This window comes from Anolis sagrei, chromosome 5 (genome assembly GCF_037176765.1).
Source record: "Anolis sagrei isolate rAnoSag1 chromosome 5, rAnoSag1.mat, whole genome shotgun sequence".
Lineage (NCBI taxonomy): Eukaryota > Metazoa > Chordata > Lepidosauria > Squamata > Dactyloidae > Anolis > Anolis sagrei.
Genome location: NC_090025.1, coordinates 14,367,935 through 14,391,834, shown reverse-complemented (window position 1 = coordinate 14,391,834; position 23,900 = coordinate 14,367,935). Strand labels below are relative to the sequence as shown.

The following is a 23,900-nucleotide window of genomic DNA, read 5'->3' as shown; positions in this document are numbered from 1 at the left end:
GTCGGTCAATGCGACTTAAGCAACTTTCAGTCATTGAATTCTTGACAGCAGAAGGTGTCACCCCAAAGGAGATTAATCAGAGAATGCAAGCTGTTTATGGTGATTGTGTTGATGTGAGTACTGTGCGTTGTTGGGCGAGTAAGTTTAAAGATGTTGAGGTGGGAACATCTGATTTGCGTGACAAACAAAGATTTGGACGTGACAGCAACCACTGAGTTTTACAAACAAAAAGTTGACAGATTGATTATCGTATCACTCAAGAGAGAAATTTCAAGCATAATCAGCATTTCACAAGAACATGTGGGTCACATTATTGCTTTGCTTGGCTATCGGAATATCTGTGCACGATGGGTACCCAGGATGAGAGAACTGTGAGACGCTAGTTGTAGAAACAGAGTGTTGACTTCTCCCATGACGGCTTCAGAAAACTTGTTCATCACTGGCAGAAATGTATCCAATTGTCTGGTAATTATGTGGAAAAGTGAATACTGGTAGTTAAAGAGCACATTCTAAGGATTATTTCTGTTTGATTTATTAAAATATTCCTATCCTAACCCAAGTAACGAAGGTGGAGGCATTACTTTTCATTCAACCCTCGTAAATATGGTGTTAGTTTCTGGCATATTGGGTAATATTTTTTTACTGGTTCATCCCATCCTGTGGCATAAGAAGTATTTCTTTGGAAGATATGCCTTGCATTGCTGCATCGCTAACTGTTTTCCTTTTCCTTTTCTCTTTGCAGGTAGCTGTATTCGGTTGGGTGGCAGGCAGACCCAAGGGGCACCATGAAGAATTTGGGGCCCCTGGAGAGCCAGAGGTTGTCTCTCCTCCTGGAGATGGCAATCTCTAGAGAAGCTCAGATGTGGAAAGTACACGTGCCCAAAATTCAGGCTAATCAGGTAAAGTTTGTTCATGACGCTGATATGTTTTCTGGGGTGCATCTACACTGTAGAATTCATTCAGGTTGAGACTGCTTTCATGACCATGGCTCAGTGCTATGGAATCATGGGAGTTGTAGTTTTGCATGGTCAAAATAGAACTGCAACTCCCAGCATTCCATAGCATTGAGCCATTGCAATTAAAGTGGTACCAAGCTGCGTTAAGTCTACAGTGTAGCTGAACCCCTGATTTAAGCAATGTGAAACACTTTTGCTGTACTTATGGATTTCCATCTCATGTCTCAGCAAAGAGCTGGATCTGTTCAGTCAAAGTTCAAGAGTTTATGTTGAGAAGGGAGCTAGCCTTATGGCTTGACTGGATGAGTAATGTTTATTTTGAGGAGCCTGTGTGCAAAATCGGAAGAACAGACTGTGCTGTCCTTGCTACGGCTGTCAAACAACTGCTAGGAAAGGGCCCCTGTGTAGCCACTCCATGCAAATCGACTCCATCATTCTAGTATATACGCTTGGATGGTCTGCAACTACTTTGGGATGTACTTTCCACTTAGGCTTAATCTCCATTACATCATTGCGCACTCTTCCCTGATGGAGAGTTCAAGTATTCTGTGCTAGGAAGTAGGTATGTGTTATAACTAAAATGGTGTGGCCACCACAAATACGTGCTCGGGGCCATTTGTAATAATTGCAAATATTTTAGAATATTTAGGTGCAGTATTCCAAAGCTCAATGGCGTTGTTTGTGGTTTCTTCCTTTAGTTTTCTTCGTTCAGTGCTTCCCAAACTTTTTTTGACCAGGAACCAGTTTGATTTTTTTTTGTTAGCAGGAACCACAAGTTTCAAGAATAATAAACTGTGTTATGGCAGTCTAAAAATAAACTTTAATTTTTAAAAAATAATATATTAATATCAACATGAATTAACAGTACAATTATAATATTAAAAAAGAACATTTTAAATAGAAAATTAAATTCAGTTTGCGATTTTTGAGCTTGCACCTTCTTTACAAGTTGGGTGATCCTGAGGATAATAATTATTACTCAAGGAAGCAGGAAGGAGGGAGAAAGGAAGGGGGAGGGAAGGAAGGAAGGAAGGAAGGAAGAAAGGACCAAGGGAGAAAAGCAAGAAGGAATGGAGGGCTGGAGGGAAGAAAGGAAACAAGTGGGGGAGGAAGGAGGGAGAGGAGGAAGGAAAAAAAGAAGGAAGGAGGGATGCAAGGAAGAAAGGGATGGGACTGAGGGAGGAAGGAAGGGAGAGAGAGGAAGGAAAGAAGGAAGGGAGTAAGGAGAGAAGGAGAGAGGCAAGGAAGAAAGGGAGGAAGTGATTTGACTGAGGGAGGGAGAGAGGGAAGGAGGGAGGAAAGGAGCAAAGAGGGAAGGAGAGAAGCAGGGAGGGAGCAAGGGAGAGGAAGAGATGGTACCAAGGGATGGAAGGAGGGAGAGAGAGAGAAGGAAAGAAGGAAGGAAGGAAGAAAAGAAAGAAGAAGGGATGCAAGGAAGAAAGGGGGAAGGGATGGGACTAAGGAAGGAAGGAAGGGAGAGAGAGAGAGGAAGGGAAGGAAGGCAAGAAGGAGGGAGAGAAGGAATAAAAGAAGGAAGGAGGGAGGCAATGAAGAAAGGGAGGAAGGGATAGGACTGAGGGAGGGAGAGAGAAGGAAGGAGGAAGAAAAGGAGCAAAGAGGGAAGGCAAGAACCAGGGAGGGAGCAAGCATGGAAGGAAGGAATGAAGAGAGAGGATGGGATGGTATCAAAGGATGGAAGGAGGGAGAGAGAGAGGAAGGAAAGGAGGAAGGAAGGAAGGAAGGAAGGAAGAAAAGAAGGAAGGAGGGATGCAAGGAAGAAAGGGAGGAAGGGATGGGACTGAGGGAGGAAGGAAGGGAGAGAGCGAGGAACGGTAGGGAGCACGGAAAGAAGGAGGGAGAGAAGGAAGAAAAGGAAGGAGGGAGGCAAGGAAGAAAGGGAGGAAGTAGTGGGACTTAGGGAGGGAGAGAGGGAAGGAGAAAGGAAAGGAGCAAAGAGGGAAGGAGGGAAGCAGGGAGGGAGCAAGGAAGGAAGAGAGAGAGGAAAGGATGGTACCAAGGGATGAAAGGAAGGAGAGGGAGGGAAGGAGGAAAAAAAGAAGCAAGGAAGGAAGGAAGAAAAAATGGAAGGAAGGAAGCAAGGAGGGAGGGAAGAGAGTGTGAGGGAGGATATAGGACCAAGGAAGGAAGGAGGGAGAGAAAGAAGGAAGGAGAAAGGGTAGGAAGGAAATAAAGAAAGTAAAAAGGAGGGAGGGAAGCAGGCTCCGGGGACTTCCTCAGGCCAGCCTTTTCAGTCTTCGGCATTTTGTGGAAGTGGCGCGCCATAAGTTCAGGCAGGAAAACGCAAAGAGTTCCTCCTCCTCTCCCTATTTTTCTCTGCTCCTCCTTTTTGCTTTTTCCCCTTCCAGCTTTTCCTGGTGCGGAGCTCTAAAAGTCAGCCATGGCAAACCAGGATACTTTTTGCTTTGACAACACAGGTTGTATCGCACTGTGAAATTGAACTGCCCTGGCTCAATGCGATGGCATCCTAGGAGTTGTATTTTACAAGGTCTTTGCTTCGCGGACCATATTTTAGTTCTCACAGACCACTGGTGGTCCAGGTTGGGAACCACTGACTTAGATGGAACAAACCAAAATGTGGAAGATGGAAGCCCATCCACTGTCAGACAATACGATAAACAAACCCACATTACAGTGTGATCAAGGAGTGCATCATTCATAATCGTGCAGCTTAAGTTCCTCGCAGTTTCCTCGCTTGTGTCATGCAAATGCATCTATTGGAAATATGTATGTATGTATGTATGTATGTATGTATATGCAGGGCAAATTGACAGCATTGTAAGCAGTGAGGCCAGAAGGAAATGATGATAAAAAAAGCCCCCAAATGGTAGACATCATGTGCACGTTCTAGTGTGTTTGGTGTTTGTTTGCGTTTTGTCTTTGCAGTTGTTTGATCAGGCTGTTGTAGCCTTCTGCTTGTTTTCCTTTGTTAGGAGTCGAGTCCTTCATGGCGTCATATTTGTGTAAGCTGATCAGTTTGGGTTTTCAGTTGGCTAAATGCCAAGTGCACGCAGAGAAATACAATTGTGGGTGGGAATATCTGGGCTCACCACAGAGAACCTGCTTCAAAACCATGGAAACAGCCTTTGCAAAGGACTCTCTCTCGCGTCCCTAGGACTCATGCAAGACTTGGCTTTGTGTTTCCACTTAACTCTATACTCCCAGTTTGCATTCAAGAGTCATCGCGTCAGTCATTTGTTTTGTAGCAGAGGAATTTGGTTTTGTTAATTGGGGTTTCTTTCATTGTAAGACAAGCAGGTGTCTTATCAATGGGACAGTTTCATCAGTGGAGGATTTTTGAGTTGCATAGAATTCTTCCCGTTTGCTCACTGCAGTTCCCCACCAACCCATTTAATCCAAGAGAAAGACTTTGATGGAGACGAAGAGCTCTTACACCATCTGCTCAATGGACTGTCTAGCCCAACATTGGTGGAGAACACCTGCCTGTTCTCTTGACCATAGTCTCTTGATTCTGAATCAGAATGGGCTTTTGTAGTCCTTTCCTTCCCTCTATCCAGTGGTTCCCAACCTTTTTTTGACCAAGACCCACTTTGACCAGAGCCCACTTGACCAGAGACCACTTTGACCCGGGACCACTTTGACCAGGGTCAACTTGACCAGAGCCCACTTTGACCAGGGACCACTTGACCAGGGCCTAGTTTGATCAGGGCCTAGCTTGATCAAGGATGATTAGAATGGGGACCATTTGACTGGGGACCATCGATGTTTCTTAGTTTCAGTCCCAGGAACCTTTTAATTGGAGATGGGTGGCATGGAGCATCAGATTTGGCAGTTTCAAATCCTAGCCTCCATCCTTCCAGGATCTTTGTTCAGGGATTTTGATTTCAGCTCTGATTCTGGATCAGAAAGAATCCCCATTTTGAATAAAGATTTGCCTTTTCTAACCAGCTTGATCAGCATCAGTGCTGGGAAACTACTTGTGTTTATTTTTAACATAGTGTTTCCAGTGGATTAGCTTTCCATTTTCAAAATTGCATTGCTGGTATTGATCCAGACGTGACTTTTAGAAGCTGCAATTCTGGTAAATTACTTTGACCTGATAAGCGATATAGGCTGTCCATCTGTCTGAGCATAATAGTGCTGGTTGGAAGCCTTGAGTGCTTCTTGTGGCTCAGAATGAGGAGTGGGATGCAGACAATTGGACCCAAGGGAATATAAATGCCAAACACATGTCTACAAAGTAAAATATGAGTTTTGGGGCATGAGATAATTCTGAATGTGGAACTGTGATATAAATAGTTCCTTTTAGTACTGATGCACATGCAAATACATTCCAAGGGATTCTGGATTTCTGCTGAAACATTGGCTGGGTGTGAGTTGTTAAGTTGTTGAGATCTTATGTCAAGCCAAAAGTCAACCAACTTCCTACTGCAGGTATACCTAAGTTCAGCATGTGGAAAGCTGACTGTAACTGAGATGGATACACATAAGATGTCCAACATTGTGAAGGCAATACATATTTTTGTTGTGGAACAAGAGTTATGTCAATAAGTACCAATGGTATTTCTGTAAGACGCTATACATGAATGTCAACGGCACCGTACCTTTTCTTTTCCTGTCCTCTTTTCCTGTCCTCCAACATTCTGTTTTCCATTGAGTTCGGAGTAGAGCAACTGCTTTGGGAGATGGTGGTCAGGCATTTGAGCAATGTGGCTGGTCTAGCAGAGTTTATGGCAGAAGACCATCGCTTCAGTGCTGGTGGTGCATCTTCCAGCAAGCTGACATTTGTCCGCCTGTTTTCCCAAGAGATTTGCAGGATTTTTCAGAGGCAACACTGATGGAATTGTTCCAGATTTGCATGTGACATCTACATAGTCCACATTTCACAGGCATATAGCAGGGTTGGGAAGACAACAACTTTATAAACAGGCACCTTGGTATCCCTATAGATGTCCTGGTTTTCAAACACTCTCTGCTTCATTTGGAAAAATGCTACACTTGCAGAGCTCAGGCAGAGTAGTATTTCAGTGTCAGTGTTGACTTTTGTAGAGAGGTGGCTGCCAAGGTAGCGGAAATGGTCAACATTTTCTAATGTTACACCATTAAGCTCTATTTCTGGCATTGCAGATGGGTTGGTTGATAACTCTTGGAAGAGCACTTTGGTTTTCTCGATGTTCAGTGTCAGGCCGAGCTTCTCGTATGCTTCTTTACTTTACATTCCCTATCAATCCCCGTTTCTTCTCCCTGCAACGCTACTCCTAAACGCCATTAAGTTGTAAGACACAGGGTAGGCCTAAGAGGCTTCACCATAGAAAGGGTTCTGTGACTCAGAAAGGTTGGGAACCACTGCTCTAGGGTATTTAAGCTATAGGGGACCTACAGTAGGGGTGAGGAAAATTCAGCCCTGGGAAAACCTATATCACTCTTCAAAAGGAGTGATGGTCCCCTAGGCTGTTTTTAAAGCCTTAGCTCTTTCCAATTACTGTTTTTCTGATAACACTATGTTTAAACACTGTGTTCTGGGTTGTAAATGTCATTTCCTAATGGGTTCTGTCATAAAAACAAGGAAAAAGTTTATAAAACTGCAAAAATGTTCTTGCGGGACCTCCTGTAGCACATTTTGCCATAGTTTTTCAATGAATATCTCATAGGGTCTCAACCAATTCAACCTAGTTTGTGACAGTCACAAAAAATGAAGTTTCTGGAGTATAGCAACTACTTTCAAAGTAAGTCTTGCACAATTAAATATGAAATAACACATCCATACCAGGAACATAAAAAAAATTCAAATTTTGTTCCATAATGTAATTTACTGTCAGGAGTGGAAATTAACATTGTAAACAGCAGAACCCTCCTGCACTACTTAATATCAAGAAATACCATTTTTCAAAATCTCAAATAGGCAATCTTGGTGGTCCTGGGAAGGTCATAAGGACAGCAGATAGGCCCGTGGACTTGCCAACAGTTGCCCAGTCCTGCCCTATTTATTATTTTTTTTAATGTATTTATTTACAGCATTTATATTCCGCCCTTTTCACCCCGAAGGGGACTCATGGCAGATCACAGAACACATACATGGCAAATATTCAATACCGACAGACAACAGATAGAAATATGTCAGCATTTTCCCCAACTTTGGCATCTTGGAGGTTGTGCTAGATTCTGGCCACAGAATCGCTTCATCCTCTATGATGAAGAGCCTTGATCGCAGACTTTCTCCTTCTTTTGATTGCGGCATTTTCTAGTATTTCTTTTATGGTGCCGTAAAATATCTCCCCGCTTGTGCGGTGTCTTAATTTCTCTACTCACAGCTCTCAACTGTTTTCAAACTGCTTAGGTGGATAGTAAGCTGGGCTAAAGGTCAGGTGCTCACACTGACCCTGGCTTCAAACTGCCGTTATCCAAACAGAACTATGTTAACATAAACTGTTTATATGCAGTAAATACACTGCATATAAACCACACAAAGAAATTGCAAGTCTGAGTGCTACTTGGTTATCTCGTAGTCCTTGAGAAAGTAAACTGTCTTCAAAATACAGTCCAAATAAAGTCCAAATAGTTCAAATTGCTGTCCAGTTCAAAATATTATCCAAATTATAATGCGACAAGGATCCCCGGGTTGAGGTTGCCTTGTTTCGGGGGACTTCCCCTTCTTCAGGATTTCGTCTTCTTTATAAAAGTGGGTGGTGCACCATACATCCCTAAATGGATGATAACAAACAACTTAATAGATATGCCAAAAAAGGCATCCAAACCAAAACATGCAGTGATAATGACATGCATTACAGTAAGAAAGACTACACACACGTTATTACTCACGTTATTAATGAGACGATGCTGGCCCTACAGTTTGGTCTTTGATAGTGAGCAATGCAATTACACAGAAGCAAGGATTTAAAGGCAAGGCTAGTTACAGACAATCAGCTGGAATGTAAATTACAAGTAGATAAGGTAGATAATAGGGCTTATTACAAAAAGCAGCTGAGGTCCAGTCTATCGTTAAGGCCAGTAGGAACCACTGTGTTAAACTTAAAAATCCAAAATGCTTCCCTTTGCAAAAGGTAATTCTTAGTATCCATATGTGGCTTAGTGTGGATTTTTTCTATGATGCAAAATTTGAAGCTGGTAGATATATGTCCTTTCTCCAGAAAATGAGAATAAAGAGTACTATCATTGTGTTTGTTTTTTATGCGTGAGCGATGTTCCATAATTCTGACCTTGACAGATCTACTTGTCATACCAATATAAAGAAGGTCACATGGGCATAAAATAAAATATATAGCATTTCCCAAAGAGCAGGTAGTAAAATCATTTAAGGGTATAGTAATCTTCATGGTTGGGTGTGTGAATTGTTGAGTCTTCAAGGATTGGGAGCAGCATTCACAGTGTCCACAGTAAGTATGTCCTTTAAGACTAGGTAGACTTTTTATGGTAGGCTTTATGGTAAGTCTACCTGTCTTAGAAGACATACTTACTGTGGACACTGTGAATATTGCTCCCAATCCTTGAAGACTCAACAATTCACACACCCAACCATGAAGATTACTATACCCTTAAATGATTTTACTACCTGCTCTTCAGAAAATGCTATGTATTGTATTTTATGCCCATGTGACCTTCTTTATATTGGAATGACAAGTAGATCTGTCAAGGTCAGAATTATGGAACATCGTAAGTATGTCCTCTAAGACTAGGTAGACTTTTTATGGTAGGTTTTATGGTAAGTCTACTTAGTCTTAGAGAACATACTTACGATGTTGGCAACCTGTATTTTGCCATTGTTATAGAAATCTGTGTTTCTTCGATACCTGGCTTCAAACTGCCAACTTTCCGATTGGTAAGATCTATTGCTGCCGATGCTTAACCAGCTGTGCTAAAGCCTGGCCCCTGCTAAAGCCCGGCCCCTAGAGACTTTCCTGAGCACAGAAAGACAATGCTTTTTGAAGTATAGATTCCAGAATCCCCAATCTACAGTGGGATATTTGGGGAGTTGTAGTCCAGTTGATTAATTTTTCCAAGTTCTATATTGGAACTATAGTAGAGTCTTGGTTATCCAAGATAAACATAAATGGGCTGGCAGAAAGTTGGTAAGCAAAAATGTTGGATAATAAGGAAAGATTAAGGAAAACATCAAATTATGTTATGATTTTACAAGTTAAGCACCAAAACATCATGTTTTACAACAAACCGACAGAAAAAGCAGTTCAATACATGGTGACGTTATGTAGTAATGACTATATTGACATCTCAATGTATTGAAACAGTTGTTGATCCAGGTGGGAAGCAGACTGCGTTGGATAATACAGAATGTTGGATGAGCGAAGGTCGGTTAAGTGAGACTCTGCTGTATCTCTAGATCAGTCCTGCTGCTACAAGCCAAGGCAACTATTCATTAAATGATGCACTGCAAAATCCAAATAGAGAAAATTGACTGTGCTTTAATTGGTTTCCTCATTATTAGTTCCTTAGGAATTATGTTTGGTTCTGTAATGAAGACTAAGAGAGCATCTAATTTTTTGAGCCTCTAATTATGGCAGATTTGGGTGAATTGATTTGAATGACTGGAGACCATTGAGACAGCCCCATCCTTTCCTTCCATAGAACATCTCTGCAAGACTCTCTGGCTCTCATCCCAGATAGGTTTCCTGTGCTGGCATTAAGCCGGTAGGGATCACCATCAATATTATGCACATACCAAAAGTTATCCTAGATTTCCTGATTCCACAGGTATAGACCAAAGGGGTGTTTGTGGTGGATTGCACTGAGGGCCACCAAGGCTGTTGCTAACCGCAGTCCTCCAGATGCAAAAGACTGGCATTCGGCTCTCAAAGGTCATTCTTTAACTGTGGGATGGGTTGATAAAGTTAGATATTAATGTAGAACAGGTGGTTGAGGCATTTGGGCTGCTGAGCTGCCACTAAGAATTTGCCTCACTCGGTGTCTTGATTGAAGTTATGCAGTCCCCTTTATTTCTTTAGGTATCCCATTCTCCAAATGACAATTTGGCCCTTTAACTCAGTTGTTGCCCAGTGGCGAAACCCTGACCTGGAATGAAATGAAAATGCAGTAGTATTTGCTTAAAATGGCTCGCTAGCCTTCAGATTCACCCTTCCATACTTAACAGAGTTCTGAATCATGCTTTCCGGCATTATACAAATGACGACAAGGACGCATGTGGCCAAGAAATCACAGAATCATAGAATCAAAGAGTTGGAAGAGACCTCATGGGCCATCCAGTCCAACCCCATTTTGCCAAGAAGCAGGAATATTGCATTCAAATAACCCCTGACAGATGGCCATCCAGTCTCTGTTTAAAAGCTTCCAAAGAAGGAGCCTCCACCACACTCCGGGGCAGAGAGTTCCACTGCTGAACGGCTCTCACAGTCAGGAAGTTCTTCCTAATGTTCAGATGGAAGCTCCTCTCTTGTAGTTTGAAGCCATTGTTCCGCGTCCTAGTCTCCAAGGAAGCAGAAAACAAGCTTGCCCCCTCCTCCCTGTGGCTTCCTCTCACATATTTATACATATTTATACATTCCTCTCACATATTTATATCAGAGTGTGACCAAAAGGGAGAAAGTTATGAATGGGGAAAAGGATACACATGCTTTAAACTATAGGGAAGGGCTAGTTTTGAGCTTAGTACAAGAAATCTAGTTTCTCCTGGGAGAAAAATACCCTTATGTTCTTAAATAGTGTGTTGCAGTGAGTTTTCCGGGCTGTATGGCCATGAAGCATTCTCTCCTGATGTTTCACCCACATCTATGGCAGGCATCCTCAGAGGTTGTGAGGTCTGTTGGAAACTAGGCAAGTGAGGTTTAAATATCTGTAGAATGTCCATGCTGGGAGAAAGAACCCTTGTCTTCTTGAGGCAAGTGTGAATGTTGGAACTGGGGATTGTGGCGCAGCTGTCTGAGTGTCAGTTGCATTAAGATCACTTCCGACCACAAGGTCATGAGTTCGAAGCCAGCCCGAGGCGGAGTGAGCTTCTGACCAATTGTGTAGCTTGTAGTTGACCTTTGCAACCTAAAAGATAGTTGCATCTGTTAAGTAGGAAAATTAGGTACCACCTATGTGTGGGGAGGCTAATTTAACAAAAGTTACGAGGCCATAAAGAAAAGACCCCAGCAAAGCACTCCAGCAAAAGCATGCGAGGAATGCAGAAGTATTTCATCAGTGTCACAGATGGAGGATGAAAGCAACAGCTCCCCTGGTGGCCAGAAAAAGTGAAATAGCTTCTGACTGTCTATATCTGTTGTGTGTCTTTGGCATGAATGTTTGCCATATATGTGTACATTGTAATCTGCCCTGAGTCCCCTGCGGGGTAAGAAGAGTGGAATATAAATACTGTAAATAAATACTGTAAATAAATAAACTTGCCACCATGATTAGCATTGAATAGCCTTGCAGCTTCAAATCCTGGCTGGTTGCTGCCTGGGGGGATCCTTTGTTGGGAGGTTTTAGCTGGCCCTAATTGGTTCTTGTCTGGAATTCCCCTGTTTCTTGAGTGTTGCTCTTTATTTACTGTCCTGGAAAAGGATGGCCTTATTGTCCTGTTCGTCCATTAGTGGCAGAGTCAAGAAGGTCCATGAGATTGGTGGCCATATTGACCATTAGTGATTTGGTTTGGGAAATTATTGTGTGTGCTTTTATTTATTTTTTTATATACTGTTAGCCAGATTTTTTTTTTCATTTTCATGGTTTCATGAGTGGTCCATCACTCTAACAACTACCATGTCAGACTAAACCAGTGGTTCTCAACCTGGGGTCCCCAGATACTTTTGGCCTTCAACTCCCAGAAATCCTAACAGCAGGTAAACTGGCTGGGATTTCTGGGAGTTGTAGGCCAAAGACATCTGGGGACCCCAGGTAGAGAACCACTGGACTAAACAGAGAAGCTAACTGAAATCCACAAGCATGTGGACAATTTCAACAGAAAGGAGGAAACCATGAACCATGCACATTCTGCATTTTAGGTTCCTTTTATAGAGGACAGTCCTCTACAAATATATTTTAAAGGTAATGTATGGTGAAAAGGGACAAGAGCAGATACTTTGATGTTACTTCCCCATATTTTGAGCAATAAGGCAGCAAACTGAACAGGCACACAACTCCCCCAGTCATAGTTTTCTTTGTTATGGTGGCCTAGATTGTATTTCTCACTTAGTTATAGTAAAGTTATATAAACCCAATTTTCCTAGTTTCCAGCAAACCTCACAACCTCTGAGGATGCCTGCCATCGATGTGGGAGAAATGTCAGGAGAGAATGCTTCTGGAACATGGCCATTCAGCCCTGAGAACTCAGAGCAACCCATGAAAACTTTCGACAACACAGTGTGTTGTGTGTTTATTTCAATAATAAGTCAGCCCTCTGGATCCACTGGTTCTGCATTTCCAGATTCCACCATCCACAACTTGAAGATACATTTTTAAAAATCCAAAAAAACCAAAATCTTGATGTTGCTATTTTATTATGCCATTAAGCATCCACTGGTTTTTTGTATCCGCGGGACATCCTGCATCAAAGCCCAAGCGGACATCAAGGGCCCACTGTATTTGTTTCTGGTGAGAGCAAGAAACGTTTTCTGAATCAAACCTTAAATTTTTTTGCACAACTGGACATTTGTGTACATTCTGAATTTTTAGGTTCTTTTCATTTTATAGAGGACAGTCCTCTATAAATATAATTTAATGGTAATATATGATGAAAAGAAGCAAGAGCAGAGGCTTTGAAGTTACTTCCCCACATTTTGAGCAATAGGGCAGCAAACTGAACAGGAACACAACTTTCCCAGCCAGGGTTTTCTTTGCTATGGTGGCATAGATTGTATTTCCAATTGGGTTATAATAAAGATTCTGAATGTGCATATTATAGTGCTTTGTACATTAGCATATGTACAATGTATTGTCGAAGGTTTTCATGGCCGGAATCACTGGGTTGTTGTAGGTTTTTTCGGGCTATATGGCCATGTTCTAGAGGCATTCTCTCCTGACGTTTCGCCTGCATCTATGGCAAGCATCCTCAGAGGTTGTGAGGTCACTATCTCTGAGGATGCTTGCCATAGATGCAGGCGAAACGTCAGGAGAGAATGCCTCCAGAACATGGCCATATAGCCCGAAAAAAACATACAACAATTCAGCATATGTACACTTTATGCAGATCAGTGCCTTCTTACGTTCCTCTGGAATGGCATTTCCTCTGCTTTGGCAGTACAACACAGCACAGCCCTATTTGTAGGTCAAAACAACATTATCACCACCATCCGAAGCTAGATTGGAAGTCTGGCCTGCAGACACGTCGAATGTTGTGCCGCACAGCATGGGAAGCCTGTTGGATGGAGAGGGAGAGCACTAGATACTGTTCATCCATATGGCATCCTGAAAGCATTTTGGCCAGAGCCGAGCCATCTGTTTCAGCACAAACCTGATTTCTGCTGAGAGCCAGAATGTGACTTTTTCGCCTTCGTGTGTTTGGAATGCTTAAAAATTGTTTTGTCCCCGAAAGCCGGGCTTCTCAGATTCCTGCCTTTGATGCTATTTTCCCCCAACCTAATCCTTTAAGCAGCTTCAAAAGCCTTTTAAGCATCCCCAAATTGCACAAAACCTATTATAGTCATATATCTCTTGGTGTTTCTGTGTGCAAGCTGTATATATATCTACTTTTTATACTAGAGAAGGTAAAGTGTGCCATGGGGAATATGCAAAAAGGCTTCAAAAGAACCCAAAAAGAAAGAGGTTGAATTGTCCCTCCTGAAAACCTTTAGGGCTGGCAGGTCACCATTTTCAAAAGGAACCAAGACACTAGTTAACATGAAAATAATCATCCAGACTGATTTTTCAAAACTAGAAGTGGCCATTTTCAGTCTCATCTCCATATATTTGTCAGTCCACAGAGTTCTCGGAGGCGGAAAATCTGCCCCAGACCTATTGCAGTTAGTTATCCCATGTCAAAACCAAAATTCATTTATGTTTCATATTCACCTTATACACATAACTTCATCTGTGTGTATGTGTGTGTATGTATTTGTGTGTGTGTGTATGTATACATGAAATGAAGTTTGAGTACATCAGTTGTTCCCAGTTTTTTTTGACCAGAGGCCACTTGAACAGGGACCATTTTGACCAGGAAACACTCCAACATTAGTGTAAAAGGGTTACGAACCGGTTTTTGGTCAACTTTAAATTAGATTTGGTTATTTGGGGGTGCTGATTCGGAAAATTGCATTGGATAGACCAGATCAGCTCTAGTTTCTGATACAGAACATATGCCATGGAAAAAAGTGGCAGGCAGCACAAAAGGAGCGGAAATTAATTAAATAAATAAATAAAGAGGAAGGAGATTTGTGGACCAGATTTTTGTCCTTGTGCCCCACAGGTTATATTAGGATCCTAACCTATTGGGGATTATGGATTATGACCTGTTAGGATCATAACCTATTGGGTAGCAGAGTTATCAAAGTGTTCCTTTAGTTTATTGAGTAATGGATGATCACTGGGCACGTAAATATCTTGTTTCTATTTGACGCTTTTAGCAGACAAAGATTCAAGTAGACATCTTTTAAAATAACTTGTTTGTTTTACTCATAGTTTCATGTATTTAAATATACAGGCACATTTCTTTTCAGGTTACACTTTAAAAAGTTTCAGTTTGTATCTTTAACTTACAGTCTTTAATAGTCTCTTCAAAACTATATTGGTCTGTACAATTCTATTTCATAGCAGTCTACTTCTAAGGAAACTTAAGCCTCAGTAGTTTTCTAACTTCTAAAGTGGTCTCTGGCATCTGTATTCAAGCAAACTCAAGACTCAACTTTCTTCTAACTTCTATCACTGACTTCTATATTCTAACTGACTCAAGCGTCAACATATTTTCTCAACGGTCATCCTTTTTCAACTGCATGATCTGCAGCCACTACCACTGCCTCAAGTATATAGAGCTAAGGAAATTGCAAACCAAAGAAGACATACACTTCATGTTGTCCAGTAGTCACCATCTGCTCACCCACAGAAAACCATATTTAACAAGGCACTGATCTGCATAAAGTGTACATATGCTGAATCTAGAGCAGATGGAGGAAAGTTCTGAGAATGCCTTGGACTGCGAGAAGATCCAACCAGTCCATCCTCCAGGAAATAAAGCCCGACTGCTCATTGGAGGGAAGGATACTAGAGGGAAAGTTGAAGTACTTTGGCCACATCATGAATCATAGAATCATAGAATCAAAGAGTTGGAAGAGACCTCATGGGCCATCCAGTCCAACCCCCTGCCAAGAAGCAGGAATATTGCATTCAAATCACCCCTGACAGATGGCCATCCAGCCTCTGTTTAAAAGCTTCCAAGGAAGGAGCCTCCACCACACTCCGGGGCAGAGAGTTCCACTGCTGAACAGCTCTCACAGTCAGGAAGTTCTTCCTAATGTTCAGATGGAATCTCCTTTCTTGTAGTTTGAAGCCATTGTTCCGTGTCCTAGTCTCCAAGGAAGCAGAAAACAAGCTAGCTCCCTCCTCCCTGTGGCTTCCTCTCACATATTTATACATGGCTATCATATCTCCTCTCAGCCTTCTCTTCTTCAGGCTAAACATGCCCAGTTCCCTAAGCCGCTCCTCATAGGGCTTGTTCTCCAGACCCTTGATCATTTTAGTCGCCCTCCTCTGGACACTTTCCAGCTTGTCAATATCTCTCTTGAATTGTGGTGCCCAGAATTGGACACAATATTCCAGATGTGGTCTAACCAAAGCAGAATAGAGGGGTAGCATTACTTCCTTAGATCTAGACACTATGCTCCTATTGATGCAGGCCAAAATCCCATTGGCTTTTTTTGCCGCCACATCACATTGTTGACTCATGTTTAACTTGTTGTCCACGAGGACTCCAAGTTCTTTTTCACACGTACTGCTCTCGAGCCAGGCGTCCCCCATTCTGTATCTTTGCATCTCATTTTTTCTGCCAAAGTGGAGTATCTTGCATTTGTCACTGTTGAACTTCATTTTGTTAGTTTTGGCCCATCTCTCTAATCTGTCAAGATCGTTTTGAATTCTGCTCCTGTTCTCTGGACTATTGGCTATCCCTCCCAATTTGGTGTCGTCTGCAAACTTGATGATCATGCCTTCTAGCCCTTCATCTAAGTCATTAATAAAGTGATTAAATGAGGAGACAGCAAAGCCTAGAGAAGACAACTATGCTGGGGAAAGTGGAAGGCAAAAGGAAGAGGGGCCGACCAAGGGCAAGATGGATGGATGGCATCCTTGAAGTGACTGGACTGCCCTTGAAGGAGCTGGGGGTGGTGACGGCCGACAGGGAGCTTTGGCGTGGGCTGGTCCATGAGGTCACGAAGAGTTGGAGACGACTGAATGAATGAACAACAACAGAGCAGATGTGGTAATAGTAATCTTTTGTGGGTAGTCAGTTTCTCCCCTTCCAACATCCCTGTTGTCTTGGCACTATAAGAGGCTTTTGTGAGACCAGAAACTTGTTGCTGCATGATTTTGATGCAATTGTGTAATAATGGTGTGGCTGTGGACCATATTTTCTTTCTTGTGGACCACAGGTTGGGAACCACTAGTGTACCACTAGTGTATTGAACCATCAGAAAGCAAAGGTGCTGCTCATGTGGATGTTTTTGGATTTTGGAATTCTGGCTGAGAGATGCTCAGCTTGTATCTTGATAGTCTTTCACACTCAGCTGTTCTGTGATTAAGGAGAGCCTCTCTCTGTCTGTCTGTAGAAGTAGCTGAAACTATAAACCACCAGCCTGTAATAGTCACTATTTTCATGTCCAAGGGACACCGATTTCCCTTTGCACAAGACATCTGGACAGGCAAGATAGAAGCCAAGATGTGTGGCCAGAAGTAACCCAAGCTACCCAAATGTTTATTTTCTACAATCTACTTGTATGTTTGCATTAATATGGTATCTGCTTGCAGCCCAGTGCAAAATAAAGAATTGGAACAGGATGTACTGACCTTTTTTCATCACCCCAAACAGTGAGATTACACCAGTTGTGTGTTGGTGAGCAGTCCGTCCTTCAGATCTGACCATAAATAAATTCTAGTCCCTTAAATTATACTACTCAGATGAAGAAACTTTGGAATAACCTGCATAAAAGGGCTGAGAGTTCTGTTTACTTCTGGTATTTAAATGCATTCTTGGGTTTGGCATTCTTTAATTCTTAAGTATTGTACATTTCGTTTGTGCAGGGCTCCAGTTCATGGCTCTCAGGAATTTTAATAGGTGCACAACCGTATGAGCATGAAGTATTCCTCACCCTGTCATAAAATAATCTAGCTCCAAGCTCTTTAATGTTTTATTGTTAAAAAGCAAAAGCATGCTTGAAACTGGAGAACATCATAACTTATTTCAAATTTATCTTGGTGTCTGTGCAGAAAAGCAAAGTCTTGCGTTTTGAAGGTAGTACACCTTTTTTTCTCTAGCCCCAACAGTAGAAAGTCTGGGTTGTTGTAGGTTTTTCGGGCTATATGGCCATGTTCTAGAAGCATTCTCTTCTGACCTTTTGCCTGCATTTATGGCAGGCATCCTTAGAGGTTATGAGGTCTGTTGGAAACTAGGAAAATTGGATTTATATATCTGTGGAATGTCCAGGGTGGGAGAAAGAACTCTTGTCTGTTGGAAGTAGGTGTGAGTGTTTCAATCGGCCACCTTAATTAGCATTTTGATATCCTGACAGTTTCTAGGTGTGGCTTGTTAGAGCCTGGGGGAATCCTTTGTTGAGAGGTGATTAGCTGTCCCTGATTGTTTCTTGTCTGGAGTTCTTTTGTGTTTTGAGTGTTGTTCTTTATTTACTGTTGTAATTTTAGAGTTTTTTTAATACTGGTAGCCAGATTTTGTTCATTTTCATGGTTTCTTCCTTTCTGTTGAAATTGCCCACATGTTTGTGGATTTCAATGGCTTCTCTGTGTAGTCTGACATGGTGGTTTAGAGTGGTTCAGCATTTCTGTATTCTCAAATAATATGCTGTGTCCAGGTTGGTTCATCAGGTGCTCTGCTATGGCTGGCTTCTCTGGTTGAAGTAGTCTTCAGTGCCTTTTGTGATTCATGTTTGGAAAGGGACTTGTGGACGGAAGGAAGGAAGGAAGGAAGGAAGGAAGGAAGGAAGGAAGGAAAAAGAAGGGAGAGAGGGAAGGAGAGAGGAAAGAGGGAAGGAAGGACCAAAGGGGGGGGGGGGAGGGAAGGAAGGAAGGAAAAAGATGGAGAGAGGGAGGGAGGAAAGAGAGAAGGAAGGAAGGAAGGGAAGATGGAAGGAAGGGGGGGGAGGAAAGGAAGGAAAAAGAGGGAGAGAGGTAAGGAAAGAGGAAGAGAAAGAGGAAAGACGGAAGGAAGGAAGGAAGGAAGGAAGGAAGGAAGGAAGGGGAAAAAAAGAGGGAGAGAGGGGAAAGAGGGAAGGAAAGACCAAAGGGAGGAAGGGAAGGGAAGGGAAGGAAGGGAAAAAAAGAGGGAGAGAGGGAAGGAGAGAGGAAAGAGGGAAGGAAAGACCAAAGGGAAGGGAAGGGAAGGGAAGGGAAGGGAAGGGAAGGGAAGGGAAGGGAAGGGAAGGGAAGGGAAGGAAGGAAGGAAGGAAGGAAGGAAGGAAGGAAGGAAGGAAGGAAGGAAAAAGAGGGAGAGAGGGAAGGAGGGAGGAAAGGAGGAAGGAAGGAAGGATGGAAGAGAAGGAAGGATAGAAGGAAGGAGAAAGATGGAGGGAAGGAGAGAAGGAAGAGGGAAGGAAGGAAAGATAGGATGGGGAGGGCCTGAGAAAAGAGCCCAAGGGTACGCATTCGGCCCTAGGCCTGGGTTTGCCCATACCTGGAGTAGAATCATAATGGCTTTTTTAGTTGCTGCATCACATTGTTTGCTTGTGTTCAACTTGTGGTCTTCTAAGACTCCCAGATCTTCTGCACGTGGACTGTTTTCAAGCCAGGTGTCACCCATCCTATATTTGTGTTTCATTTATTTTCCCTTAAGTATAGTATCTTGCATTTCTCCCTGTTGAAATTCATTTTGTCAGTTGTGTCCCAATTCTCTAATCTGTTCAGACGTTGTGTAGGCTTTGACGAGGAACCATGGAACCTGCAGTCCAACAACATGGAAGGGACCTCTGATGCAAAGGCTTTTATAGAAGACCAATCCTGCAGTCGATCTCCACTGCAGCTTCCTTTGCCTTTAGTGAACTTTGGTTTGTTTTTCTTCTCTCTTCCAGGGATATTTTTTTTTCCAAAGGCAGTCAGGGATGGTTAAGAAAAACACATTTGACTGGCATCTCGCTGCACCAGCTAACACTCTGGCTCAGCAGGTTTTAAGAATCACCTGAGGGAGGAAACTTCTCCGTGGTTCCAGGCCGCTGAATGTAAATATTTCAGGAGGCCAGCTCTCCGAGTACATGGAGGAGAGAACATTTTAACAGCAGCATCCGCCGCCGCAACTCTTAGCCCTGCGTTTAGGCTTCAAATCCTGCTCTTCCCCCTGGGGCACATAATTTCAAAGATCGGCCAAGGAGCGCATATGTGTGCGGAAGCTTTCTCAGGACAGGAATTTTCCACTCCTCTTCTCCTCAAAGCCCTTCAGATTCTGTGTTTTGAAAGTTGAAAATATCTTTCAGCGTGAAAGGAGACGATCCCACTATTTCTATTTCGATATGTACAAGATCTGTGTATGTACGAGACCAGATAGTAAGAGTATAGAGAGATTTCTTTCTCCAGATCAGAATTCATGCAGAATAGCTGTGTTGTGTGGTCCAACTTTCACCAGTTTGTCCAAAACCCAAATTCGGCTCAGCAAGTGCAAGAGAGGCATTTTTTTCTAACTGAAAGTTGACTTAGAATCATAGAATCATAGAATCAAAGAGTTGGAAGAGACCTCATGGGCCATCCAGTCCAACCCCCTGCCAAGAAGCAGGAATATTGCATTCAAATCACCCCTGACAGATGGCCATCCAGCCCCTGTTTAAAAGCTTCCAAAGAAGGAGCCTCCACCACACTCCGGGGCAGAGAGTTCCACTGCTGAACGGCTCTCACAGTCAGGAAGTTCTTCCTAATGTTCAGATGGAATCTCCTCTCTTGTAGTTTGAAGCCATTGTTCCGCGTCCTAGTCTCCAAGGAAGCAGAAAACAAGCTTGCTCCCTCCTCCCTGTGGCTTCCTCTCACATATTTATACATGGCTATCATGTCTCCTCTCAGCCTTCTCTTCTTTGCTTCTCCATAAGGCAAGGATCTTTGATTGATTAACTGGAATTGTGGAGCTTGTTTCCAAAAGGTACCATGTCCATCTGAACAAATATTTTCTAGAATTGCAAATAACATGCTGAGGATGTGCATTCTTTTGCTGTAAAAGAGGACCAGGTTGTGGCACAGCTAGTTAGCAATAGCCAGCTGCATTAAATCACTACTGACCGAGAGGTCATGAGTTTGAAGCCAGCCTGGGTCAGAGTGAGCTCCCAATCATTAATAGTCTAGCTTGCGGTTGACCTATGTAGTGCAGCTAGTTAGTAGCCAGCTGCATTAAATCGCTACTGACCAAGAGGGCATGAGTTCGAAGCCAGCCTGGGTCGGAGTAAACTCCTGACCATTAATAGTCTAGCTTGCTGTTGACCTATGTGGCGCAGCTAGTTGGTAGCCAGCTGCATTAAATCATTACTGACTGAGAGGTCATGAGTTTGAAGCCAGCCCGGGTTGGAGTAAGCTCCTGACCATTCATAGTCTAGCTTGCTGTTGACCTATGTGGCGCAGCTAGTTGGTAGCCAGCTGCATTAAATCATTACTGACTGAGAGGTCATGAGTTCGAAGCCAGCCCGGATCAGAGTAAGCTCCTGACAATTAATAGTCTAGCTTGCTGTTGACTTATGTGGCACAGCTAGTTAGTAGCCAGCTGCATTAAACCACTACTGACCGAGAGGTCATGAGTTCGAAGCCAGCCTGGGTTGAATGAGCTCCTGACCATTAATAGTCTAGCTTGCCGTTGACTTATGCAGCCTGAAAGACAGTTGCATCTGTCAGGTAGGAAATTTGGGTACCGCTTTATGTGGGGAAGGCTACTTTAACTAGTTTATGACACCATAAAAACTTCCAGCAGCATGTGTAAGAATGAGGAAGTACTCCATCAAGGACTTGGTGTCACAAGTGGACGGTGAAGCGGCAGCTCCCCCTGTGTATAGGTAAAAGTTTCCCCTTGACATTAAGTCTAGTTGTATCCAACTCTGGAGGATGGTGCTCATCTTAATTTCTAAACCAAAGAGCCAGTGTTGTCTGTAAATGCCACCAAGATCATGACTGCATGGAGCGCCGTTACCTTCCTGCTGGAGTGGCACCTATTGATCTACTCACATTTGCATGTTTTCAAACATTTGCATGTTTCCCGCTAACAGCGGGAGCTCACCCTGCTCCCTGGATTGGAACTGCTAACCTTTTGGTCAGCAAATTCAGCACTTCAGCGGTTTAACCCTCTGTGCCACAGTGTGCAGCCACCTATAATGCATTTTTCACCATTGTGGGGATTTGGTACCTTTTGGAAACAAACGCCATAATTGGTTGCTAAAGTTTGCAAATACCCTTTTAAAAAAAACTCCCAGGATTCCTTGAGCGGCATAAGTACTATGGGATTTTGGGAATTGCAGAGCAAAAAAACCCCCACTTTTCCAAGATCTGTTGGTACTGAGGACAGCAGCAAAGTAGATACTTTCGAGGCAGTAATTTCTGGATTAAGCAAACACACAATAATAAATGGTTTTTTGTTACCTCCCCAAAAGAGCAATTTGAGCTTCATGAAGCTTGAAGGATTATAGTGACGAGAGAGGGGTGGAAATTAAGCTGTACCTGGGTTGGAGGAAGCAATTTTTGAAAAAAATATGGGAATCTTTCCAAAGGGCACCTAGGATTTATACAAAGAGTTCTTATGAGTTGTGCCAAGGAATTACTTAAGTGGCAAGAACAGTTGTTCCTTCAAAGAACTGTATAAATTACCTGCGTCTTCCTGCAGTTTCGGTGGGCCACCTGAAGTTGATCCAAGCTTATAATGGTTGTTTTTAGTGACTGTCGCCAGATCTCTTTCTCTACCCAGCTCAAAAAGGGAAAAGGTCTCCAATTACTCCAGATAAAGAGCAAGAATGAGACTTTTGGGTGAAATTAATACAAGCTCGGGGTCATGGCCTCATTGTCAGATGGGGTTGACAAAGAAGCAGGTTGACTTCAGAATCTCAAAAGGCATTATTATGTGGTTTTTCAGAATACTGTCTCATTGAAAAGGTAGCTCAGTTCTTCCCTTCTAAGTGAGATTATGAGTCTTATTGTGATTGTGTTTTATTTTTCACTGTGTTATTTTGCATTCTTTATTGCTATTTATTTTATTGTGGTGTTTGTTCTATGCTTTTGTGTTATTTTATTGTAATGCACTCATGTAAGTCGCCCGTGTCATAGAATCATAGAATCAAAGAGTTGGAAGAGACCTCATGGGCCATCCAGTCCAACCCCCTGCCAAGAAGCAGGAATATTGCATTCAAATCACCCCTGACAGATGGCCATCCAGCCTCTGTTTAAAAGCTTCCAAAGAAGGAGCCTCCACCACACTCCGGGCAGAGAGTTCCACTGCTGAACAGCTCTCACAGTCAGGAAGTTCTTCCTCATGTTCAGATGGAATCTCCTCTCTTGTAGTTTGAAACCATTGTTCTGCGTCCTAGTCTCCAAGGAAGCAGAAAACAAGCTTGCTCCCTCCACCCCGTGGCTTCCTCTCACATATTTATACATGGCTATCATATTTCCTCTCAGCCTTCTCTTCTTCAGGCTAAACATGCCCAGCTCCTTAAGCTGCTCCTCATAGGGCTTGTTCTCCAAACCTTTGATCATTTTAGTCGCCCTCCTCTGGACACATTCCAGCTTGTCAATATCTCTCTTGAATTGTGGTGCCCAGAATTGGACACAATATTCCAGGTGTGGTCTAACCAAAGCAGAATAGAGCATGGGGAGCATGACTTCCCTAGATCTAGACACTAGGCTCCTCTTGATGCAGGCCAAAATCCCATTGGCTTTTTTTTGCTGCCACATGACATTGTTGGCTCATGTTTAACTTGTTGTCCACAAGGACTCCAAGATCTTTTTCACACGTACTGCTCTCGAGCCAGGCATTGTCCCCCATTTTGTATCTTTGCATTTCGTTTTTCCTGCCAAAGTGGAGTATCTTGCATTTGTCACTGTTGGAAGTTCATTTTGTTAATTTTGGCCCATCTCTCTAATCTGTCAAGATCGTTTTGAATCCTGCTCCTGTCCTCTGTTGTCCCCTTTGGGGAGATGGTGGAGGGGTATAAATACAGTTTATTATTTATTATTAGTGTAGCCAGGGATGAGGAATGCTAGATGTTGGACTCCAGCAACTTCTGTTTCCCAATCTTGCTAGAGGTTGTTTCTAGGATCCAAAGCAGTTGGGTTTGCAAAACGTGGGTGAAATGGTGACTTTTGCGGGTATTTCATGGACACCCCCCCCCCCCATCTTAGTTTTTAAACCTGTTTCTAGGCCTTTTGGATAGATTACATCAGCTTTTATTAGATATGGTTATCATGTCAGGAGAGAATGCTTCTGGAACATGGCCATAGAGTCCGGAGAACTCACAGCACCCCTGTAGATGAGCAGATGAAGACTGGTAGGTGGCATATGTCCTGCATCTCAAAAACTCGAGATGACAGGGGAAAATTGGTGCCATTTTTGGAATCAGCAGATCAAACATACCCAGAAGCAGGTCTAATGTTTGAAGCACCAAAATGTGTGCTGAACAATGTGATAAGCTGGATTGATGGCAGATAGCAGTAACAGCAAATCAGACGCTGAGCCTCTGAAGTGCCACTTGCTGTGGGCCATGCGCCACATGGTGCTGTTGGCTCTTATGTCCTCTTTCTGGTCCTCCCACTGTGGGAACAGAAGGCAGAACCAGATAAGCTTTCGGGAATCTACTAATGTTATCTACGTATGCAAGGTATACATTATTTTAAATT

General features: G+C 42.9%; 1 protein-coding gene across 2 annotated transcripts in view; it reads left to right on the top strand.

The window, feature by feature from the left end:
• The window catches only part of CCNI (cyclin I), an 87,446-nt gene that overhangs the window by 51,215 nt on the left and 12,331 nt on the right, over positions 1 to 23,900 (top strand). For both annotated transcript variants that reach the window (XM_060779364.2, XM_060779365.2), the window contains exon 2: positions 743 to 899. In XM_060779364.2, coding sequence (XP_060635347.2) covers positions 786 to 899 — 114 coding nt within the window. In that variant the 5' untranslated portion in view covers positions 743 to 785. The remainder of the gene's footprint in view (positions 1 to 742; positions 900 to 23,900) is intronic.